Here is a 22155-nt window from a genome sequence, read left to right as displayed (position 1 = left end):
TGGCAAAAGGACTGAAGTTTCAGCTTCAGCATCAGTCCTTCCAATGAATATTCAGGACTGATTTCCTTTAGGATGGACTGGTTGGATCTCCTTGCAGTCCAAGGGACTCTCAAGAGTCCTCTCCAACACCACAGCTCAAAAGCATCAATCCAAGAGATTAAGACCCTCAAACTCTGCCCACCTAGGAGAAATCTACAAGTGAAGACCACGAAGGGGATACTGAAAACCTGGCAAGACACAGGACCAGGAACGCAGAAGAACACCGAAGAACACTATTAAAATATTGATTGATTTTCGGCTGTGATGAGTCTTCGGTGCTGTGGGCGGGCTTTGCTCTGGTTGTGGCCAGCAGTGGCTACTCTCGAGTTGCAGTGCCTGAGCTCCTCATTGCAGTGGCTTCTTTTGTTGCAAGAGCATGGGTTCGAGGGGCACGTGGGCTCAAGTCGTTTCAGCTCATGGGCTTAGTGGCTCTCCAACATTGGCATCTTACCACACCAGAGATCGAACCGGGGTCCCCTGAACTGGGGGGCGGATTCCTATCCATGATGCCACCAGGGCAAGTCCCTGAATATGGACTTTTATCCTTCTACTAACGATACAGCCTGTCCAACGCCTATGGTGCCAATCAAATGCAGAACAGCTTCTCACGACAATGTTCCAGGAGGAGCGGGCCAGGTGAGCCTGGCCTATGATGCACGCCTGAGTCTGCTGAATTACCAACGAAGCAAAAATCTGGCTCTGGATACACAACCACCACTGTTCACCTTCAGATGACTCGATTATTTTTCTGTTGCCAAAAGCCCCAGAATGGCTGTGTGGCTATCCGCTTCTAAGCTAACACGGTAACACTCGAACCCATTATACAAAAGACACTCCATCAGAACCGAGGCCTGAGCCTTGGCTAACGACCTGCAAAATCTTAATTAAAATGTCTCGGCTGCATTTGTATTACTGACCACCTTCTCTGTCTCAGTCATAGGCAAAGCTCTGCAGACCATGGAAGCGTAAAGTCATGATTTCTCTGGTCTTTTTATTTTAGTAATTTCAAGATGATCATAAGCTGTGAAAACAGTGGAGTCATTTCACCCAGCCACCTTCAACAGTGACATCTTCTCTCACCGTAGGACAGTGTCAAAACCAGGGAATGACTCAGGTGATGGGTCACCTGACTGCAAACCTTCAGCTTCCCTCCTTTCAGATCGGTGTGTGAGCATCACCTAGGCACACAGCGTCTATGTGAAAGCTACTCCATCATGTCTGACTCTTTGTGACCCCGTGGACTGTAGCCCACCAGGCTCCTTTGTCCATGGGATTCTCCAGGCAAGAAGACTGCAGTGGGTTGCCTTTCTTTCTCCAGGGAATCTTCTCCACCCCAGGATCGAACCCAGGTCTCCTGCATTGGCAGGCAGAGTTTTTTTTTTATTTAACCACTGAGCCACCTGCTGCTGCTGCTGCGTTGCTTCAGTCGTGTCCGACTCTGTGCGACCCCACAGACAGCAGTCAACCAGGCTTCCTGTCCCTGGGATTCTCCAGGCAACAACACTGGAGTGGGTTGCCATTTCCTTCTCCAATGCATGAAAGTGAAAAGTGAAAGTGAAGTCACTCAGTCGTGTCCGACTCTAGCGACCCCATGAACTGCAGCCCACCAGGGTTCTCCGTCCACGGGATTTTCCAGGCAAAAGTACTGGAGTGGGGTGCCATTGCCTTCTCCGACTGAGCCACCTGGGAAGCACTTATTCAGTGAATTACACCATGTGAGATCTTCCCAGGCCAGGGATCAAACCTGTGCCACCTGTATCAGCAGGTGGATTTTTAATCCCTGGACTACCAATATGCATAATTTTTACACTGCTCAGGAACATTTCTGCAGAGTCATACCTCTGTGCGTTCAGAACGGAACCATCCTTTGGCTCTGTGCCTGGACTTGCCTGCGGAGAGAAAATGCCACCTAAATCTTACTTGGAATCTGATGTGAGGCGGGGCAAGAAAGGGCATATGTGTGTGCTACCTGGTCAGGAAATCTTTCTAACCATTCTCCTAACAGAAGCTCCACGAAATGCATGAAAAAAATGCCATCTACCTTCCATTTAAAACCTCAAGAGTCTGGTTATGTAACATGAATTCACAAGGATAATACAGACCACAGAGCCATGTGCGTATTATGTAAACCAAAGGAAACATGCCTGATTCTGCCTGGCCAGTCACATGAGTGCAGATATGGGCTTGAAACCAGTCCATCCTAAAGGAAATCAACCCTGACTACTCACTGGAAGGACTGATACTGAAGCTGAAGCGCCAATACTTTGACCACTTGATGTGAAGAGCAGACTCACTGGAAAAGACCCTGATGCTGGGAAAGATGGAAGGCTGGAGGAGAAGGGGACGACAGAGGATGAGATGGTTGGATGGCATCACCGACTCAATGGACATGAGTTTGAGTAAGCTCCGGGAGTTGGCGATGGACAGGAAGGCCTGGCGTGCTGCAGTCCATGGGGTCCGCAAAGAGTTGGACACGACTGAGCGACTGAACCACAACAGAAAATAGCTCCTGTCCCATGTTGTAGGCGCTTCTGTTTGAAAACCACCAGCGCTCCTCGAAGAAGACAGCAGGTATGGCTGTGCTAAGGTAGGCAACAGATATGCATAATAGATTAGCCTCCTGACCATGAACCACGACAAAGCAGGAAGCATACTTCACTGTATAAGGAGTTTCCAATCTTATTCAAAGGTGTTTATTTAATTTTTTAGTCTTTACCCAATGTCTCACCATGTTGCTTCTGTTCTACGTTCTGGGGTTTTTGGCCTCGAGGCACATGGCATCTTAGCTCCCCAGCCAGGGATTGCACCCACAACCCCCACATTGGAAGGTGAAGGCTTAACCACTGGAGCACCAGGGAAGGCCCTAGAAGGTCTTTTTGTTGTTGTTGTTCAGTCGCTAAGTCGAACCCAAGACTCTTTTGAGACGCCCATGGACCGCAGCACGCCAGGCACGAATGTTGTAAAATCCCCACAATAAGCAGAGAAATGCACCATCGTGTTGATTTCTGATATATGCGAAACGAATTTCTGCCATCTGCGCCGTAACCAAAGGCTGCTTTTATTGTCTCAAGTGTTTCAAATGACAGCCACTGGGGACACCCAGCCTGGTAACACCCGACAAAACATTCGGGAAACTCAGTTTCTCACTTGTGTTTCTGGTTCGCTGTCAGAGCTACCACCACAGTCGTCAAATGGTTTCGATTAAAGGTTCTATCTGTTTTTCACGGTGTGCAGACGTTGGTCCCAATGCTAGAGGGAGGGGAAATATGTCCCCCAAGCCATGAACACCTTGGGTGAATCTGCATGAATACCCATGCAAATCAATGCACATGGAGTCTTGGCTCCTGTCTTCCCAGGTGGGGCAATGGTAATGCGCCTGACTGCCCGTGCAGGAGACTCAGAGGACATGGGTTCGATCCCTGGGTGGCAAAGATCCCCTGGAGGAGGGCATGGCAAAACACTCCAGTATTCTTGCCTGGGAAGTCCCATGGACAGAGTAGCCCGGCGGGCTACAGTCTATGGGGGTGCAAAGAGTCAGACATGACTTAGGGACTAAGCATATCAAGTTCAGTTCAATCACTCAGTCATATCTGACTCTTTGCGACCCCATGGACTGCAGCACACCAGGCTTCCCTGTCCATCACCAACTCCCGGAGTTACTCAAACTCATGTCCATCAGGTTGGTGATGCCATCCAAACATCTCATCCTCTGTCGTCCCCTTCTCCTCCCACCTTCGATCTTTCCCAGCATCAGGGTCTTTCCCCATGAGTCAACTCTTCACATCAGGTGGCCAAAGGATGGGAGTTTAAGCTTCAACATCAGTCCTTGCAGTGCATACTCAGGACTGATCTACTTTAGGATGGACTGGTTGGATCTCCTTGCAGTCCAAGGGACTCTCAAGAGTCTTCTCCAACACCACAGTTCCAAAGCACCAATTCTTCGTCACTCAGCTTTCTTTATAAAGAAACTCCAGTTTCTTTATAAAGTTGGATGTCCAAGTCTCACATCCATCCGTGACTACTGGAAACACCATAGCTTTGACTAGATGTACCTTTGTTGGCAAAGTAATGTCTCTGCTTTTTAATACGCTGTCTAGGTTGGTCACAGCTTTTCTTCCAAGGAGCAAACGTCTTTTAATTTCATGGCTGCAGTATCTACCTGCTGTCTACCTAGCATCCCACCCAGCGCCTCCCACCCAGTTTTCTGCAGAAGGGTGCACTGGCTCAGGAGAAGCAGGCGGGCACGTGTGGACCCTGTCCCACTCAGCGGATCCATGGGAACCACGACCCCAGTAACAGGTTCACAGAGGCTAATTCCAAACCCTGAGAGGAAGCGTTAGCATTTCATCAGTATTGTGCAGATATATCTGCAGGAGACCAATGTCTTTTTACCTATTTTCCAATATTCCCTGTGCCCCAGGCACTGATTATCATTAGCTCTGTGGCGGGAATGAAATCTATAATATAAAACCACCAGCGGCTGTGAATTGCCTTGCTGTTGAGTGAGACCGAAGCGGACGCGGTAGATTCTGATAAACTGAACCCAGTTTTGTCACCTGGCCCAGCAGTGCGCCTCCCAGACAGCTGCCCAAGAAAAAGGAAAACCCCAGACCACAAAAGCCTATGTGCAAATGCCCCCAGGAGCCTTAGTCGTAGCTTGGAAACCACCCAAATGCTCTTCCACAGGACAAACGACTAACCGCCCTGCATCCATAAAACAGAATACTGGGCCAGGCTCAGTCTCTTAAGTCATGTCCAACTCTTTGCGACCCCATGGACCATAGCCCGCCAGGCTCCTCTGTCCATAGGATGCTCCAGGCAAGAATACTGGAGTGGGTTGCCATGCCCTCCTCCAGGGGATCTTCCCAACCCAGGGATTGAACCTGCATCTCCTGCATTGGCAGGCGAGTTCTTTACCACTGTGGAAGCCCATAGGAAATAGAAGACCATGTAGCATATAAAGGAAGTAGTACTGAAGTATGCACCAGCGTTAGCCAATCTCAGATGCACGGAGTCAGAAAAGCCAGACTCTCAAGGGTACACGCTGCAGAGATTCACTTCTCAGTCACAATCGCAGAGGCAACACTGCAGTGCCAGGAAGCAGACCGGTGGCACCAGCAGCTGCGGTGGGGTGAGGAGGAGACTACAAAGGGGGAGTTTTTGGTGGAACCATTCCATATCTTGTTTGTGCAGGTGTTTGTATCACTCTGAACATCTGTATTCTAAAAAGGGTCAATTTTCTGGCGTGAAAATTATACTCTATGTAAAAAAAAAAAAAAAAACCACGGTAGAGATGAAGGTGCAGAGGGATGGAGAAGCTGGACACTGACCATGAAGGGAACTGCCAGGCTGGGTGGCAGAGCCGCTCTGCCTCAATCGGCTTCTTACAAATCGTCAGGATGACAAAAGCGACCACATGATTAACCCCCAAGAGGCAGAGGCCGATGGACTCCTAGCCCTCCAAAGCGGACTGCCGCAACTCATGCAAAACGTAAAAATTAAAAGCACAACTAAGCCACTTTGCTGCTGGGGCTGCTCAAAATCTCCAGCTGAACTGAAAGAAAAAAAAAAAAGCCTTGCACACTAACCGATCTTTATCTGGATGCCAGGAGGAGCAACCATAAACAATAGCATCCAGACAGCACCTTCCACAGGCACGGCCCTTGCTTTAGACAACAGTGACGCCATGAAATCCCCTCTGCTTTAGAGGCTGTGGAATCCACGGCAGGGCGGAGGGAGGCCAGAGAGGAACCCTAGATGATGCGAATTCTGCCTCTTGAGGGCAGAAAAGGAAGCCCCTTTTCAAGATACTTTTCCTGAGTTTGCAGAGATGTGATGTGCATTTTGTCATAACACTTTCAGGAAAGTGTTGCTTCTGCACTGCGCCTCCCAGCTATCTGGTGGGGTGGGGTGCATGAGGAATCAATGTTCTGATGGGCACCGTTTTCCCTGCAGCCCTGAACATCCTGACCGGCACATGTGCTGCCCGACTGCACCAGCCCAGCCCCTGCGGTGGCAGAGAACTTGTGCCTTGAGGTGGGCTGGGATATTCTGGGTCTACCCACTGCCTGGTTGTACAGCCAACAGCAGACCCCCAGAGATCCAGAGGTCTGCCTCCGTGCAGGGTCCTCCCCACCTGCCATCTCCCAACCTCCTACACACACACCTTCTACACACATAGCCTGGGGGGTGACACGACTAAAGACCTAGGAACTTTCAAACCCCCAGTGGAGAAGCCACTCTGGGAGGAGTTGAGTGAGTCACCTAGCGTGACAGAGAATTTATGGATGATGGGTTTGATGCTGGTAAAGCAGAGACAGCACAGATACTTGATCAGGAGAGTCCTTCCTTCTCCTTCCTGCCTTCTTTTCCTTCCCCTCCTCCCCCGTCCTTCCCCTTGTTCCCTGTCCCTTCCTTCCTCTTCCTTTCTTCATTCCCTCTTCTTCCTTCCCCTTCTGCCCTCTTCCTTCCCTTCCCTTCCATTTCCTTCCCCTCCTTTCAGCTAGAAAGGAGACGTTATGAGGCCAAGAACATGCTCTGTCCACTTGATGGCTGCTCAGTAAATTCCCTGGTGGCTCAGTCAGTAAAGACTTTGCCTGCAGTGCAGGAGGCCTGGGTTTGATCCCTGGGTCAGGAAGATCCCCTGGAGAAGGGAAAGGCTACCCACTCCAGTATTATTTCCTGGAGAATCCCCATGGCCAGAGGAGCCTGGTGGGCTACAGCCTATGTGGTTGCAAAACATCAGACACAGCTGAGCAACTAAACCACCACCTAACCAAAGCGTGAGGATTTGAGATAAATGTTAAACAATCCCACAATGAACGTTTAACAACATTAGGCATTTCTTCTTTGGAGTATGCCCTCGTGGGGGTACCAGAGGCAGTTCCCGGACGCACACAGTCGTCAGAGGAACACACAGTCATCTCTTAACTCCTCACTCGATCTATGGGATTCTACTCAAGGCTCTGAAAAATTAGGACAGCCGCTCAGCAGATGCTACACACAATGGGCATTGATGGAATACACTGTGTCTCCCAAGGCTCCTTTCTTAGTCGCCTGGTTACAGAAAGTTTCTCAACAAATGTGAGACAAATGTAAACAAATCCTAAAAAAGGAAGTCTCGCTTTTCTGGGGGGAGGGATTAGACATTTCTGTGTTTATTCAAAGAGGCCAGCAACGCTCTTGCCCCGGGGGGCCCTGGGGACTGCCCACCGGGAGAAACCTTTCTCTAGGTTACACAAAAGTTTTCTTTCCCAAGTCTCTATTTACCTTCATGTTCACAGAGTGATGGCAATTTCACCTTAAGATTGTTTACACATTTGGACTGCACTTTTTCAGCCTATTTTTGTGCAACTGTTTCTAAAGAGAAAGAATCCTGAATTCCAAGCTGGAAGTCTTCAGGGAGGCAGGGTTTGGCACGTGGAATTTTCATCTGCAGACATCTCTGGGAATCTATGAGATCAGTGCTGGGAGGACACTTGGACTCCAGGTGAGAGATTTCCTGGTTAATTTCCAAGGTTAAGTTATCAGAGCCGTGGGTGTGATCTCCCTGATTGACGAGGGATGAGGTGGTACATATTTTGTTCTGCTCATTTTTTTCATAGGAAATATCTAGCAAGAGCTAATCCAAATGGTCAAATGTACATGTAGAAAGAAGGTGTACTCTTCATGAATAATGATAGCTAGGGTGGACAGCAGAAACAGACACCTCAGGCTTGCGTGGGGAGAGGTTTATTTATAACATGTGGCATGCCCCACGTATTTTATCCTTTTTGTTCGAGGATCAGAATCGAGCCATTTGGGTCGCCTGCAAGACTGGCCCATCTCACCCTTCTGGGCTCATTCTGAAAGAGTCTGGACCCAGGGACTCACACTTGGATCAACCTCAATGATAGCATGTGCGGAAGTGGGATGTGAGAACTGGCTTCTTTCTCGAATAATCAATTTGCAGACTACAGAAAATGTGACACAAAGTGAATCAAGCTTCAATATGCACAGAACCGACTGTTATAGCTTGAACTGTGTCCGCCGCAACGGCATAGGCTGGTAGTCCTAGCCCACAGCACGGCTCAGAATGTGACGGCGCTTGGAAGAGGGTCCCTGCAGATGTCATCTGTTAAGACGAGGTTGTGCTGGAATACCGTGAGCCCCCTAATCCACTATGACTGTGTCTTTACAAAAAGGAGAAGTCCGACAAACGTGGACAGAGAGTGACACGCACACAGGGAGAACGCCTCGTGAAGGGGAAGGCAGGTCTCGGGGGACAAAGCGCCTATGAAGCAAGGAGTGCCAAAGACGGTCCAGCCGAAGCTGGCAGACAGGCCGGAGCAGACCCCGTGGGGCAGACAGTCGCGGGAAGAGAGCAAGCCAGCTGGCACCCTGCTTTGGACTGCTGTCCTCCACGGCGCTGGGACAGAGCATTTTTGTTCAAGCCGCCCCACTGAGTTACCCCACACCAATTCTGTACACGGATCTGTAACCAGCCCACAGACGCTCTCTCTGTGGCCGGGACCAAGAACACCAAACACCCCAGCCCCATCCATCTATATATATACACACACACACACACACACACACACACACACACACACACACACACACACACTATATGTATACACCAGCCCACAAATGCCCTCCCTGTGGTGGGGGCTAAGAACACCAATCACTCTAACCTCTCCCTATATATACATATATACACACACACACACATACACACACATTTATACGTTTGCTTGTGTGTTTAGCTGCCCAGTTGTGTCCGAGATGCTTTGCGACCCCATGGACTGCAGTCCGCCAGGCACCTCTGTCCATGGAATTCCCCAGGTAAGAATAGTGGAGTGGGTTGCCATGCCCTCCTCCAGGGGATCTTCCTGACCCAGGAATGGAACTGGGGTCTCCTCCATGGCAGGTGGATTCTTTACCAGCTGAGCTACCAGGGAAGTCCCCATATGTATACACCAGCCCACAGATGCCCTCCCTATAGTGGGGGCTGAGAACACTCAGATCACCCCACCCCTCATGTATATACACCACATGTATACAGCAGCCCATAAACACCCTCCCTATGGTGGGAGCCAAGGACACCCTATCGCCCCACCCTATAATATATACACCATGTACACACACCAGCCCACAGATGCCCTCCCTACGGTGGGAGCTGAGAACATGAAATCACCCCACCCCCCACGTATATACACCAGCCCATAAACAGCCTCCCTATGGTGGGAGCCAAGGACACCCTATCGCCCCACCCTATAATATATATACCATATACACACAGCTGAGAACATGAAATCACCCCACCCCCCAGGTATATACACCATATGTGTACCCTAGCCCATAAACACCCTCCCCTATGGTCGGGACCAAGAACACCAACCGCCCCACCCCCATGTAGATGCACCATACATACACACCAGACCACAAACGCCCTCCCGAGGATGGGGACCCAGAACACCAAAACCTCCCCGCCCCTCACCACATCTATCACAACTGCTCTTGATCAAAATGGGCTTCCCCTGTGGCTCAGCTGGTAAAGAATCTGCGTGCAGTGCGGGAGACCTGGGTTGTATCCCTTGGTGGGCAAGATCCCCCTGGAGAAGGGAAAGGCCACCCACTCCAGTATTCTGGCCTGGAAAATCCCATGGAAAGAGGAGGCTGGTCAGCTATAGGTGTTCGGGTTACAAAGACTCAGACTGAGTGACTAACCCTTGACTTCACTTTATTAGAGGTACTTCCTTGGTGGCTTAAGACGGTAAAGAATCTGCTTGCAATTTAAAGAGACCTGGGTTCAATTGCTCAGCTCGGGAAGATCCCCTGGAGAAGGGAAAGACCACCCATTCCAGTATTCTGGCCTGGAGAATCCCATGGACCGCATAGTCCACGGGGTCGCAAAGAGTCGAAAAGGACTGAGTGACTTCACTTTCCCTTCACTTGATCTTCATTCCAGGCTGGCTTCAGGTGAACAGAAATGTCAGCACAAACAAGAACACATTCCCTCATCCCGCCCCAAGAGCAGGACGGCCCAGCCCCTTCTCCGCCTCCCTTCAGTCCTCTGAATGAGGGTGTCCGGAGCTCTCTCTTCCCTATAGACCGGGTTTTCCATCCGTGGTTGCTGGCCCTGCAGGTGGCGTGTTGGAAGGTGTTTTTTTGCCGCTCCGGGCAGGAAGCCGGCTTCTTACCTGACTCCTGGAGATATCGGTACACCAGGAAGTTCACCTCGTCACTGGTAATGCTCATCTTAGCCTCACCTCGCGGGGATGAGGTCTTTACGAAGCAGCAGCCACCACCCTCTGTCGGAAAAGGCAAGAGGAGAAAGCGGAGAGACGTTTCAGACACTGCCTGCGTGTTCCTCCTCAACCGCATTTCTTTCGGAAAATAATTGATACATGTAATACTCAGGAGGTAACTAATGCCCCATTCCTGCCGTACGTTCTGGTAACATAAAGGTTTTATAATTATCTAAACATATATACACATACAGATGAAAAATTTCCCCTGTATTTCCTGGTGACATAAAGCTTTTATAATTACCTAAACATACAAACATACAGGTGAAAAGTATCCCCCAAAACACGAGCTGATGCGTTTTATAATGCTGGCATGGACTCATCTATAAACCACATTAACGGAGACAAAATCAGGGGCACCAGAAAATGAGAACAAACACCTCGACTTGATTCAGTGAAGATCCTGCAGCGGTTGGTACCGAGCTTCAATGGAACCCCGAGACAGAAGGTGGCTGGTGGCACCGGCTGGCCCTTCCCTGGACAGACGAGGAAGATTAGAGTCCTGTCGACACCCCCAGGTTGGGTGACCACGTAGCTCTGGTCACACCTGTGGGTCTGCAGCACAGATGACTCACAGCAACCTCCCACGCATCCAAGTTCCATGCTGAACCTGACGGTCACCGAACCGACAGAGTGCACGTGGCCCCGACACACACAGCGAGGAGCTGAGTCATCGACAAGGAGATATGACTTCTATTAGGAGGCGGGGAGTCAGCAAGCTGCCCCGTGGACAGAGTGCAACGACAGCATTCAGTTCTGCGGCAGACTGGCCAAGACCATGGCATCTTCAAGGATGAACCAAGTGCTTCTCGGGACCCAGGGGCAGGAAGACCAGCCTGTGTGCCCGGACTGTGGACTGAGATGGCCTGTGTCATCGGCCAAGCAGGATTCTTACAGAGCTCAGAATGCTTGTGTGTGCTAAGTCGCTTCAGTCACGTCCGACCCTCCGCGACCCCCATGGACTATGTGTAGCCCCAGCCAGGCTCCTCCGTCCCTGGGATTCTCCAGGCAAGGACACTGGAGTGGGTTGCCATGACCTCCTCCAGGGAAATGCTTGTGCTGACTGCAATGAAGTTAGGGGAACCCCAGGGCAATGGTTCAGACCTCCAAGGACTGATGGGTTGGAGGTAAGGCAATCATGTCCTGAGGGCACCAAGAACAGAGAACATGGCACTCGGAGCGTGGGGGGGCTTGAGGCTGAGCCAGGAGGCCTGATGCTGACTGCACCTTCATCCCTATGGAGCTGTGGACCACAGGCCTCAGTTTTCTACCTATGCCAGCTGCGGATGCTAAGAACCGCTGCCCTCCCCCTCCCCCAGGAAGGTGGTGAGGATGACATGCTTCTACACACACTTCCAGACCAGGGCCCTGAGCACCGCAGAGACACAGGAGGGCTCTTAATCCTACTCCGCCCCACTGCAAGCATCCTCAAAGCAGAGAGACCACCACCGCCCCCAGGAACACGCCTCCAAAAACAATAACAAAAATGGGTTCTTGATTAGTGACATGGTGTTTATTTTCTTGCCTGACCCAGTTTTGATTCATGCATGTGTGTGCTCAATCGTGCCCGGCTCTTTGCAACCCCCATGGACTGTGGCCTGCCAGGCTCCTCTGTCCATGGGATTTCCCAGGCAAGAATACCGGAGCAGGTTGCCATTCCCTTCTCCAGAGTTCTCATCGGAGGCACCTCCCATTAGGTAGATCTGAGAATCTTTGTGGTTGTGACTGGGCAGAAAGGAAATGACCGTCTTCACTGTGTGGTAAAAACCACACATTCCCTCACTGTTCTGGTTTCAGAAGAAAAAATCAGTGTGAGCTGATGACACGTCTGGAGACTTCCTGCTTAACATGAGTGTTCCAACATAAATAACCACTGGGGGGCTGAAATCCATCAGGAAGCTGAAGGGAAGATTATTTACGGTATTTTTCTTTTTTTAATAACTTACTTTCCAGGTGGCAAAAAACTCTTAATAACCACAGTCATAAAACAGTTCAAAATTCAGTTGCAAGAGAAGTCGTGTCTATGATGTTATACTTAAAATGGAGAACCAACAGGACCTGCTGTCCAGCACAGGGAACTCTGCTCAATCCTCTGTAATAACCTTATGGTCACCAGGGGGAAGGATGCGGGAAGGGACAGTTAGGGAGTTTGGGATGGACATGGACACACTGCTGTATGTAACATGGAGAACCAGCAAGGACCTGCTGTCCAGCACCGGGAACTCTGCTCAATGGTCTGTAATAACCTTATGGTCACCAGGGGGAAGGATGGAGGAAGGGATAGTCAGGGAGTCTGGGATGGACATGGACACACTGCTGTGTTTAACATGGAGAACCAACAAGGACCTGCTGGACAGCACAGGGAACTCTGCTCAGTGTCATGTGGCAGCCTGGATGGGAGGGGAGTTTGGGGGATAAGGGATACATTTAATGTACGGCTGAGTCCTTTTGCCTTCTACCAGAAACTACGGCAATGTTGTTAATCGGCTGCACCGCAATACCAAGTACAAAGTTAAAAAAATTTTTTTTTTTTTTTTTTTTTTTTTTTTTTTTAAGGGAGTGGGAAATGGTGTCTAAGGGTTTGGCTGTATTGCGTGTACAGTATTTAACATGCTCTCATACTCCAGGAAGGGACAGGACCGCTCCCCAAACAACACAATCTGACCTGCTCTGTGATGATCTTAAAGGATGTAATGACCACAGAGCCACTTGAGCGTCAGCTCTGGGAGATGAAGACAGACAGGGCGAGTGAGTTTCCCTGCCCACGGGCGGGGAGCCTGGTTCAGAAACAGCGATGGAACAAGCACACAGTCACTCCAGGGTGGGGAGCGTGGTGTTCAGTGTGATATCATCCATGGCAGAAGTTTCTCTCTTAGTAAATCGGTGCCGTTAGGACGCAGTCTTATAACATCCTGTCATGCGGCCCCTTCCGCCGTTCTCCAGGGATGGAAGAAAAAGTCGGTCTGAGGTCCTGTCTCTGCTATGAGTCTGCTGGCCTGGACACTGGAAGAATGCATCGCGTAAGGTGATCTTCTGGACAAGGCCCTGGGACTTGATTCCACGCTGAGTAAGGGTGCAAAGCCAGAGCTGGAAAATCTACTATAAATGACCTCATTGCAGCAAGGCGCTTTCACAAATTCTCTGCCGACTGCAACATAGTAGGACTCACCTCCTGGCTTCCCTTCTCCATAATACTGGGGGTAGTTTAGCCGATCAGTCGTGTCCAACCCTATGTGACCCCATGGAATGTAGCCCACCAGGCTCCTCTGACCATGGGATTCTCCAGGCAAGAATACTGGAGTGGGCTGCCATTTCATCCTCCAGGGGATCTTCCCGACTCAGAGAGTGAACCTGGGTCTCCTCTGCTGCAGGTGGATTCTTTACCGACTGAGCCACCAGGGAAGTCCATAACATTGCTCTCTTTTCAAATGGAAACTGTGTTTTCCAGTGGCCAGTTATGAGACTAGAAGCTTAATGTGTGTGTCAACATTTACATATAAATGCTCTTGTACACACTGCTGGAGACTAAGGTGGGGAGGAAGCAAGCCTGTTTCATCACATTACACACCTGCTCAGCTTGCATTAACTGAAACGAAGCCGCCACGTAACTGCTGGAAAACGACTGCAAACTTTCGTTGTTGTCCAAAGACAGTAATGAGTACTATTCAATAAATGATGGCTTTTATAGTTGGACTTCAGTTATTGCAGAATGTACACACAGAATAGATTGGACAGAAAACAAGAAAATGTCAACAGTGGTTTCACCTTCTTTGCTTCCCCCACAGACTTATCTTCATTTTACTAAAGAGTATTTGCATGCATATTATCCTACAGTGAGAAATACAGTCCCCCCAAAGGTAAGATTTTTCACTAATTTTATAGTTGTATTTATTTACTTGGGAGCCCAATGGTCCAAAATTATAAACATAATCCAAGAACTATTCTTTCCTCACCAGAGTTCACATGCCCAGCAGTGGCATGCACGCGTGCCAGCTTGCTTCAGCGTGTCCGATTCTTTGCAGCCCTATTACCTCAGCCCGCCAGGCTCCTCTGTCCCTGGGATTCTCTTCAGCGTGTCCGATTCTTTGCAGCCCTATTACCTCAGCCCGCCAGGCTCCTCTGCCCCTGGGATTCTGCAGGCAAGAATGCTACAGCGGGCGGCCCTGTTCTCCTCCAGGGGATCTTCCCAACCCAGGGACTGAAACCACGTCTCTGACGTCTCCTGCACTGGCAGGCGGGTTCTTAACCACCAGTGCCACCATCTGAATAAGAGAATGCAGTAACCTAGTAAGACTGCAGTCCTCAAAAGGATTTTCATGACCGGCAATGACATCCATGATACAGTGCTACGTGAAAAAAAAAAGGAGGCTCCAAATGGAATGCGCGTGTGCCTAAGTTTCAGTTTGTACACACACACAAGGCCTCCCCCGGTGGCTCAGTGGGTAAGCAATCTGCCCCCAACGCAGGAGACCCAGGTTCGATCCCTGGGTGGGGAAGATCCCGTGGAGAAAGAAATAGCAATCCACTCCAGTATTCTTGCCTAGAGAATTCCATGGACAGAGGAGCCTGGCAGGCTACAGTCCATGGGGTTGCAAATAGTCAGACACGACTTAGCAAGTAAACCACACAAACCACACACACACACACACGTACAAATAATAGATACCCTCTAAAATGTAAACAGTAAAATAAAATGCACCAGTCTCTCCAGGGCTGGGACGATGCTGGACTTAAATCCGTGTACGTGTGGCGTGCCTTTTCGGTATTCCCCTAATTTCCTCCTACAAACGTGAACTGCAGTCACATTCATTAGGATGTAATTAAAATCAGGCAGCGTCTTCAGAAATCAGTATGAGAACAACCCAGCTAAGGAGGAGAGAAATTGGCAGGGTTGAGACAGCAAGGAGAAGGGAGCCTCCTCGGGTTAGAAAAATAATGACACGCTTCACAGAAATCAAAAGGGTGAGGCCTTCAGAAAGGGGCCTTTCTGAGCCTATGTGCCGGCCCTGATTCATTAGTGGCTGGTTGGTTAGCTTCGTTCCGACTCTCTGCACACAGGCATGAAGCATGGAGACGCGAGAGGACGGGACGTCCTGGCCCAGACATGCGGCCAAGACCACGTGTCCCCCTCCCGAGCAGCCATGGGTCCCCATCTCGAACCCTCTGAGCCGCACACCCTGCCCACCCCACACTTCTCTGCCCCATCGGGAGGCAGGCCAGAGGGAAACCTTCCTAAAAAAGTTCACCCCGATGATAGCAAGCCACTGCTAAGTAAGGTCTGTGTGGCAGAGAGACAGACACACACGTAAGTCCGACAGCACCGTTATATTTTACAGCCTTCCGTCCACGAGGTGAAATGCAAGCTCAGGTGCCCAAGCTTTCGCAGCTAAGTGCCTCGGGAAATACGGACAGCTTCAATGTAAAAATGCCCTTTCCCTTCTTTGCTGGAGGACGTGGGTCTGCCAGCTAAGGCTTCCGATTAGTCCGTAAATTAATTTACAGACTTTAATTATCTGAGACCGAGGGGCTGGAATGACAGTCTCTGCACTAGGCCCTCTGACAAATCACAGGAATATACACAGGCTGGTTACGAAAGCTCTCAGACAATGTGATTTTCAGCCACATACGCAAGATTTATCTTGGCCTGGATGATTCCCTTTTCTGTGGTAGGTGGAGTCCTAAGTGAGGTCATCGACTCCTATAATGTGGTCTCCAGAGTTTTGAAAAAACAAACAAGCAAAAAACCCTGTGGCTTTGTCTGTAAATATAAAGGCAGGCGATGCTTTGCCCTCTGAGTCAGCCTGTGTCTCAAAAACCTTGGTGCTAAAATAGGGAGATACTGAGGGCAGAAGGAAAAGGGGGCGACAGAGGATGAGATGGCTGGATGGCATCACCGACTCAATGGACATGAGTGAGTAAACTCCGGGAGTCGGCGATAGACAGGGAGGCCTGGCGTGCTGCAGTCCATGGGGTCTGCAAAGAGTTGACACGACTGAGCAACCGAACAACAAAAACAAAAGTATACTGTGATGCTTCAGCTTTAAATGAGCATGGTGACCCATGCCTCTATTCTTGCCTGGGAAATCCCTCGGACAGAGGAGCCTGGTGGGCTACAGTCCATGCGGTCTCCAAGAGTTGGACATGAGTGAGCACGCATGCACACACAACAACCACACACCACATAAAAGAAAAATACTCAAAGCACCGTGAAGCCGAGTATCCCAAGAGTGCCCTTTGACACTGAAATCAGCAAGCAGAAGGCATTCAGTTTTGTCATCCGACGCTCGGCAGGTGAAATTCCCACAGCCAGAGGAGTGCGCAGATCAAAACACAGAAAGAAATTCTGATGCGAACAGGGAGGGGTCGTCAATCTCGGTACTGTGGACACTCAGGACCACATGGATCTCTGTGACGGGTTCCCCGACGCCCTGGAGGATGATAAACAACATCCCTGGTCTCCACCCACTGGGTGTCAGGAGCAAACATCTTCCTCAAAGGTCTCCAGACGTGATCAAATGTCCCCTGGGAAAGGCTGGTTCCAGACGTCCAGAGCCACACTGCCCGTGGAAGGCCCTGTAATTCCTAAAGTCCATGAGCAGCGGCAGGCTGTTGGCCAAGCAACCACAACTTAGTAATAAAGTGTCAGTCACTTGACCGTGCCTGACTCTTTACGACCCCACAGACTGTAGCCCGCCAGGTTCCTCTGTCCGTGTGGATTCTCCAGGCAAGGAGAATCATGTTCATGGAGTGCGGTTGCCATGCCCTCCTCCAGGGGGATCGTCCCAACCCCTGGATCGTACCCGTGTCTCCTGCCCTGCAGTTGGATTCTTTATCATCTGAGCCAGCAGGGAAACCACAATGTGGACGCTGTCTTAAGCTCGCCATGGACCTCGCAGAGCTGCATGTCAGAGGCCTTCAACTCGAAGGTCACGGTCAGAAGACGGAGAAATAAAATGGGTGTCTTTCTCGAGGTCAAGGCTGGCGCACCGCAGCCCACAGGCAGATTCACACGTCGCCCACCTTCCGTAAGGCTTAGGAGCTATCCACGGCGTCTCTGTTTCTAAATGGCTGCAAGGAAAATCAAAACAATCCTATTTTGCCACCCCTGAAATTGCGATGACATTGGAAATCCAGTGCCCATCGGTGAAGTATTACTGATGTCACTCAGCCACACTCGTTCATCTGTGTATGATCAGTAGCGGTTCTCACAGGGCAAAGGCAGAGGAAAGCAACGGAGACCCCGGGGCCCACAAAGCATCAGCTATCAACATCTACTCTCTGGCCCTTGATGGAAAACGTCTGCCAACCTCACTCCCCCGAAGATTGTCCCCTCTCTACATTAGAACACGCCCGTCTTGTCGTTTTCCAGCCGAAATTCCTGTCTGGGAACCTGAAGGTGATGCCCTAAGAATGTGGACGCTCCTCAGGCATAACCCGCTGGTGGCTCTGAAATGAAGAGCCAAGAAGACACCACAGCCATCACCTGCTGTGTGTCCGTCACTGTCCGACGAGGGACCTGCTGAAACTAGGCTAAGTCAAACGGGAACAGACCAAGGTCCGTCTGGTCAAAGCCATGGTTTTTCCAGTAGTCCTGTATGAATGGGAGAGTCGGACCATCAAGAAGGCTGAGCACCGAAGAATCAATGCTTTAGAACTGGGGAGCTGGAGAAGACTCTTGAGAGTCTCTTGCACTGCAAGGAGATCCAACCAGTCCATCCTAAGGGAGATCAGTCCTGGGTGTTCATTGGAAGGACTGATGGTGAAGCTGAAGCTCCAATCCTTTGGCCACATGATGTGAAGAGCTGACTCACTGGAAAAGACCCTGATGCTGGAAAGATTAAAGGCAGGAGGAGAAGGGGACGACAGAGGCTGAGATGGTTGGATGGCATCACCGACTCAATGAACGTGGGTTTGAGTAAACTCTGGGAGATGATGAAGAACAGGGAAGCCTGGCGTGCTGCAGTCCATGGGGTTGCAGAGAGTCACACACAACTTGGTGAATGAACAGCAACAGGAACAGACATGAGCCCTCACTTTCTGACACACAGCACCCAGCGCAGAGAGAAAGGGCTGTGATTTACAGATGACTCCCAAGCTCACGGTCACGGAGGCACCATGGGCACTGTGGTATGTGAGCAGCAATGCCTTTCCCCAGCATAATCCCAAATGAACATCCGCATGTCGAAATCGCACAGGGAATCATCAACGGCTACACAAATTTCCAGAGTCACCTGTGAAGCTAAACATCAATGCCCAACTCACAGCAGGAAGTCAACGTGTGCGCTCAATTCAATTCCCTCAAAGCTCATGAATACTCAAAGCCCTGAATACTGAATGCAGACTCAATCAAGACACGGATGAGCAACAGACCTTCTCTCTCCCCTCTGACATTGAAACTATGACTCAACTGCGTTTTAAAAATACTGACTGATGGTGCAGCCGCTTTGGAAAAGCTGGGATGATTCTTCCAAACGTTAAACAGAGTTACCATATGACTGAGCGATTCTCCTCTCAGGTATATACCCAAGAGAAAATGAAGGTACACAATCCAGATAAAATTTATACACGAATGTTCACGGCAGCGCTCTTCTGAACAACTCAATAAAAGTAAACACAACTCAAATGTCCATCAGCTGATGCATGGATAAACGGCATACAGTGGTCCATCCGTACAAATGGAATATTCTTTGGCCATTAAAAGACTCATGCTACAACCTCAACACCTGATGTCACAGACTCAATTAACCTTTTCTAATTTTTCAATTTAAAAAAAACCAAACCACCCCTTCCAGATAATTAAGTAAAATATTGAAATTCTAATACAGCTGGCCCTTGAACAAAATGGAGTTTGGGGTGAAAATCCCCTTATACCTACAGGGGGCCCTCCATATCCATGGTTCCTCATCTGTGGATTCACTCACGGACTGTGCACAGCGGTTAGGTATTTATTAGGGGGGAAATTAACGTATAAGTGGGCCGGTGCAGTTCAAACCCATGGGCCAACGGTACATATTTACCTTGTTACATGTTTGGTCTTAAACAAAAATACCACATAAGGTTGTTCCTGTGGTTAAATTTGGGCCTATCATCTTACTTCTGATTGCTTCTTTTTAAAGAAGTACAGCAAAAAATCTTCCGCAAAAATGCCATCTTTTATGTTTTTAAAATAACAAAACTTCTATCAGTGGTTTTTTTTTTTTCCATTAAAACAAGGAAAGAACCAGAAAACACAAAAAAATAAAGGATAAAATCAAACTCTAAAATTCCATCTTCCAAAATACTAACAGTGCTTCTTCTTGATAGAGGGTGGAGAGGGGAACCATCAGCTTTAGGTTGAGACGTGGGCTTCAACTCTGGTTTTTCATTTTTTGGGGGGGTCACAAGGCTTTCGGGATCACAGTTCCCTGACCAGGGATGGAACCCACGCCTCCTGTAATGGAAACTGCAGAGTCCTAACCACTGGAACCACAAGGAACTCCCTGGGTTTCCATTCTTGATGTCTGCGCATCTATGATTCTTTGGTTTCTTCCTCTGGGTATACCTTATCATCTCACTAGATCTATCAATAGTAAGCTACATGTTTTTTTAATAACTTTCAAGGTTAAGTAGGAAATCAATTTGCAGATAGACACAAATCATATTAAGAAACTAACAAAGCAAAGAATTAAGATACAGAAGCCAAATAAGATACAGCCTCATGCCCTCAATTATAATCAATTTTGCTGCTTAATTTTAATTCATAATGGTGATGCAAGGGATTGATTTTAGAAGCTGTCATCTGCTCCAGAAAAGTTTAAAATAGCTGGTTCCGTATTCAGCTTCATGTTCAGTACAGGACAGTCGTATCCAACTCTTTGCGACCCCATAGACTGCAGCACGCCAGGCCTCCCTGTCCATCACCAACTCCCAGAGCTTGCTCAAACTCATGTGCATCGAGTCGGTGAGGCCATCCAACCATCTCATCCTCTGCTGTCCCCTTTTCCTCCTGCCTTCAATCTTTCCCAGCATCAGAGTCTTTCCCAATGAGTCAGTTCTTCAAATCAGGTGGCCAAAGTATTGGACTTTCAGCTTCAGCATCAGTCCTTCCAATGAATATTCGGGACTGATTTTCTTTAGGATGGACTGGTTTGATCTCCTTGCAGTCCAAGGGACTCTCAAAAGTCTTCTCCAACACCACAGTTCCAAAGCATCCATTCTTTGGTGCTCAGCTTTCTTTATGGTTCAACTCTCACATCCATACATGACTACTAGAAACACCATAGCTTTGACTAGACGGACCTTTGTTGGCAAAGTAATGTCTGTGCTTTTTAATATGCTGTCTAGGTTGGTCATAGCTTTTATCCCATGGAGCAAGCCTCTTTTAATTTCATGGCTGCAGTGACCATCTGCAGTGATTTTGGAGCCCAAGAAAATAAAGTCTCTCACTGTTTCCACTGTTTCCCCACCTATTTGCCATGAAGTGATGGGACCGGATGCTGTGACCTTCATTTTCTGAATGTTGAGTTTTAAGCCAACTTTTTCACTCTCCTCTTTCACTTTCATCAAGAGGCTCTTTAGCTCTTCACTTTCTGCCATAAGGGTGGTGTCATCTGTGTATCTAAGGTTATTAATATTTCTCCCGGCAATCTTGATTCCAGCTTCTGCTTCATCCAGCCTGGCATTTCGCATGATCTGCATATAAGTCAAATAAGCAGGGTGACAACATACAGCCTTGAGGTACTCCTTTCCCAGTTTGGAACCAGTCCATTGTTCCATGTTCGGTTTTAAGTGTCCGCTTCTTGACCTGTATACAGATTTCTCAGGAGCCAGGTATGGTGGTCTGGTATTCCCATCTCTTTAAGAATTTCCCAAAATTCTTAGAAGGTAAAAAAGCCCAATTCATCTTAAAGAATCAAGGAAGTAGCACATCGTTATTTAATAATGCTTTGTCTATTACCTTCATGGAGAAAGAAATGGCAACCTACTCCAGTATTCGTGCCTGGAGAATCCCATGGACAGAGGAGCCTGGTGGGCTACAGTCCACTGGGTCGCAAAGAGTCAGACATGACTTGGCAATTAAACAACAATTACCTTGAACTTCAGCAAGAAGAAAGACCTCAGACATGTATCATTTTAAAACAGAAGGTGTTCAGTTTTGGCAAAATGCAGTTCTGTTTGAAACGAATTTCAGGCGGAGAACAAAGATCAAAGGCAGGGGTGTACCTTTAGGGTGACTTCATGTGTAGACCTCGGAACCAGTGGGCTCCCCAGCACCCGATCATAGGAACTGCCAAGTGTCTGCTGGGACCTGCCTGGTGAGAAACAAGGAGATTGAAAAAAAGGAAAACCACAACACAATCAAAATGAACCTGAAAATTCTTTGGGAACTGTTCACCTTTGATCTCTCCTGTTCTTCTTTTCCTTTGTCATCTCAAACACGTTTTACTGTTTCATACCCTCTATCTTCAACTTTTACCCAAACTGTGCAGTTTAATTTGCAAGGTAAAAAGGAAAGTAATTAAAACCAGCCATCAGCATTATGGTACATGCAGAGCTTTACAAGGAAAACGTCTCAAAGTAAATAACATTGGTTAGAGTGCAGACAAGCATTCTGCTATCATTCAATGATAATGAACGCCCTCTTGAAACATCTTTGTTTTAGGGAGTGTATCACATAAAATCAGTAAATTAAACCGTACACACCCTAAAGAGAAGAAAGATGCTTCACAGAAAGTTGATAAACAGCGCTTGGGCCAATGTTACCATCATCACGCCATGCAAGTTTGCGTGCAGACATGCACTCAGTTATGTGCTCATGCAAACAGGGAAACGTTAGAATCGTTTCTCC

At 48.8% G+C, this 22155-nt stretch overlaps 1 protein-coding gene across 4 annotated transcripts in view; it reads right to left on the bottom strand.

Annotated features, from left to right (window-relative positions):
• LOC102285105 (transducin beta like 1 X-linked) overlaps window positions 1-22155 on the bottom strand; it is a 252846-nt gene that overhangs the window by 49780 nt on the left and 180911 nt on the right. For 2 of the 4 annotated variants that reach the window (XM_070366068.1, XM_070366069.1), the window contains 2 exons: window positions 21531-21619; window positions 10221-10331 (listed from right to left, as the gene is read on the bottom strand). In XM_070366068.1, coding sequence (XP_070222169.1) covers window positions 10221-10278 — 58 coding nt within the window. In that variant the 5' untranslated portion in view covers window positions 10279-10331; window positions 21531-21619. The remainder of the gene's footprint in view (window positions 1-10220; window positions 10332-21530; window positions 21620-22155) is intronic. The other 2 variants (XM_070366070.1, XM_070366071.1) reach the window with 1 other exon arrangement.

The sequence above is a fragment of the Bos mutus genome, chromosome X (assembly GCF_027580195.1).
Source record: "Bos mutus isolate GX-2022 chromosome X, NWIPB_WYAK_1.1, whole genome shotgun sequence".
Lineage (NCBI taxonomy): Eukaryota > Metazoa > Chordata > Mammalia > Artiodactyla > Bovidae > Bos > Bos mutus.
Note: the sequence above shows the minus strand (reverse complement) of the source record. Positions and strands in the feature narration are given on the sequence as shown.